The sequence below is a fragment of the Dendrobium catenatum genome, unplaced genomic scaffold, assembly GCF_001605985.2.
Source record: "Dendrobium catenatum unplaced genomic scaffold, ASM160598v2 fragScaff_scaffold_621, whole genome shotgun sequence".
Taxonomy (NCBI): domain Eukaryota; kingdom Viridiplantae; phylum Streptophyta; class Magnoliopsida; order Asparagales; family Orchidaceae; genus Dendrobium; species Dendrobium catenatum.
This window is the reverse complement of record NW_021319083.1, coordinates 6,878,575-6,881,453: the sequence shown is the minus strand read 5'-3', so window position 1 is coordinate 6,881,453 and position 2,879 is coordinate 6,878,575. Positions and strand designations below refer to the sequence as shown.

Sequence of the window (2,879 nt, the reverse complement as noted above, 5' to 3'; positions counted from 1 at the left end):
AGTAGGTAAGAGAATGACGAACAGTGAGATTATATTAAAACGCGTAATGCTACTCTCTAACAAACATGTCCATCAAAACCAGTAATTTCAAAGTTCCCCAAAAAAAATTACACAAAAGTACCATTTTAATCACAAACCAAACCCCAGTAATTAAAAATTTACATTCCTGCAAAATTTATTCAATTCTTCAAACCCCCATCTCGACCGGCTGAACCGCCCTCCTCGAACTCCGACCGGACCGCCACCCTCCGAACGCAATCAACAACCTCTGCCTCCTCCCTCCTCCTCCTCCTCCTCCACTACTACTGCCTTCTTCTCTAAACAAAAGCTCCGGATTTCTCCTCAACGCCTCCTGAACCGCCTCCAGCAGCTTCCTATCCCCGGACGAATCCATGGATAATGACCTTCGCATTGGCTGAACCACAAACCTCTCGTCTTTCTCTCTCCTCACGTCCACACACTCATCCCCCATGCTCCCCACCTTCCCCACCCACTTCTCCCCGATCTCAATCACCACGCTCTCCTCCGCCGGCTTCGTCACCTCGGCGCGACAAAGGGGACAGCTCGCATTCGACTCGAGCCACGTGTCGATGCAGTCGATGTGGAAGGCGTGGGCGCAACCGGGGAGTCGGCGGAGCAGTTCGTCTTCACGAAATTCTAGCAGACATACCGCGCATTCTACCGCCGGAGGGGCGGCGGATGAAGAATATCGGAAGGTCGGGATGGCGCGGATGGCAGAACAATCAAGCCCGTGGCGGCGTTCGACAGGCACCGCTGCGGTGAACGAGAAGTGGCGATGGAGGCGGCGGCGAGAACGGGAGAGGCGGCGGAGAATGCGGTCAGGATCTGAGATACGGATGTTAAGACAACATTTGATGACAAAGACATAGTAGATGAGAAGGAATGAAGCGGTGCCGAGAATTCCCACAATGGCAATGACCACTATGGGAAAACTCATAGATGAAGATGAAGATGAAGATGGTGAAGAAGAAGAAGATGACAACGAAGACATGATAGAATTTTGATGAGTTGGGTGAGAGGAGGGAGGGGAGGTTGGAGTAGAAGGAGAGTAGGAGGAGGGAGAGGGATTTCAACTGATAAAAAGATGAGAAATTTTGAGTACTTATGGTGTTATTTTTTAATAATATTTTAAAAAATAAGAAGGATGGATGACTTGACTAAGAGGTGGGAAATGAATAAGCTAAAGTAGAGGACTTTAATGAACATAGCACAAAGTCTCTTTCTCTGATTTCTAAATTATTGGACAGAAGAGAACAGGGAGGGTGCCCATGGCAAGGTTGTATATATTGAATATAATATGGATAAAGAGTTGGTCAATGGGGCTTTCGGGTTATTTAATGTGTAGATTATCAGATCGTACGAGACCTACAGTGACCCGTAAGGTTTTCGAGTTTGGAACGAATCTGCTCCGTTAATTGTGGTGTGTGTATTGACATCCGAACTGTTAAACATGTGAGATTAAACAGTTGCAGCAAGTTTGTTTTTGACGGGATGTTCTTTTGATAGAAAACCTGTGACATGAAAAGTTGTTCTTGACTGAAAGTTTCAAGTATTGGCCGCCTGTTGTATTTAGCTTAGGCTTGTTTGGGACCGTTTTTTTATTGCTTCTCAGAATCATGTTTTGATGTAAAAATGTAAATTTTTATGCTAGAAAGTTATTTTAAGAAGCAGCAAGAAAATCATCCCAAAAAGAAGCCTTAATATATTTTTCTTTTGTTTTGAAGTTTCATTCAAACTTCATCTCTCACAAATCTAAGGGTCTATTTGGGGAATTTTTATTGCGTCCTCCCACCTGACGTAGAGATACGTCCTCCCAGAGCTAAATTCGCGCTAAAAAATGAGAAAAAAATGAGAAATACCGAGCAATACCAAACAATAACGAGGAATATCATCATGTGAAGACCAATACCGAGTTATACCGAGCTATACCGAGCAATACAAAAAAGTACCTAGTTTTTCCTAGAAAGAACTCGGTATTTTTTTGTATTGCTCTGTATTGCTCGGTACAGCTCGGTATAACTCGGTATTGGTCTTCACATGATGATATTCCTCGTTATTATCAAATAATACCTAACAATACCGAGCAAAAACCGAGTTTTTTGGCAGTGGGAGGACGTATCTCTACATCAGGTGGAAGGACGCAATAAAAATTCCTATTTGGGACACTTCTTTTAATTATTTTGATTTTCAGATTGCAATTACTATTTTTGTTTGGATGTTGCTTTCAAGAAATTTCAGTATTATAAAGCTTCTTTTAGTATCAGTTTTTTAAAAAATTAATTTTCACATGGCAGTTTTATAATCTTCTTTGCAAAAAGTAGAAGCCATCCCAAACAGACCCTAAATCTATTTTGCAGATTTTGTAAGTTTTATTTTGTGAAATTATTAAAAGTGTTATTGAATCTTGATTGTGAGGTGATTAAAAATAAGTTGTGAGATCACCTTTTACCATTATGTAGTTAGGTTATTTTTTTTTTCATTACTTTAGTTATTTAGATAATCTTTTTACTATTTTTTAAAATAATTTTTTAGTACCAAATTTTCTTGAACGAAAAATTTTGATACCAAAAAATTGTTTTAAAATGTAGCAAGAAAGGTGGCATTCTCCAAAAATATTAATAAGATCTATTAAAAATGTTTGGATTAGAAAAATGTTTAAACTAATATAAAAATTGAATTAGATTTATTTTTCATATATGAAAATTAGGTGATAACTTGCCATCTAAGAAGTTGTTACAAATGATTGGAAGTTTAGCAAAAGAGCTTTTTTTAAAAGAACAATTTGCATAAATAATATATTTCTATATTCAAAGGATAGAGACATGCTTCTATATAAAGTGATCCTTCACATATTTGTT

General features: G+C 38.9%; 1 protein-coding gene across 1 annotated transcript; it reads right to left on the bottom strand.

Moving 5' to 3' along the window:
* Positions 1-23: 23 nt before the first annotated feature.
* On the bottom strand, positions 24-1,080 carry LOC110109276 (RING-H2 finger protein ATL16-like). The gene has a single exon (XM_020840258.2). It carries the CDS (start codon positions 1,010-1,012, stop codon positions 188-190), a length of 825 nt encoding a protein of 274 aa, XP_020695917.1. The 5' UTR covers positions 1,013-1,080; the 3' UTR covers positions 24-187.
* Between the last annotated feature and the right edge of the window lie 1,799 nt (positions 1,081-2,879).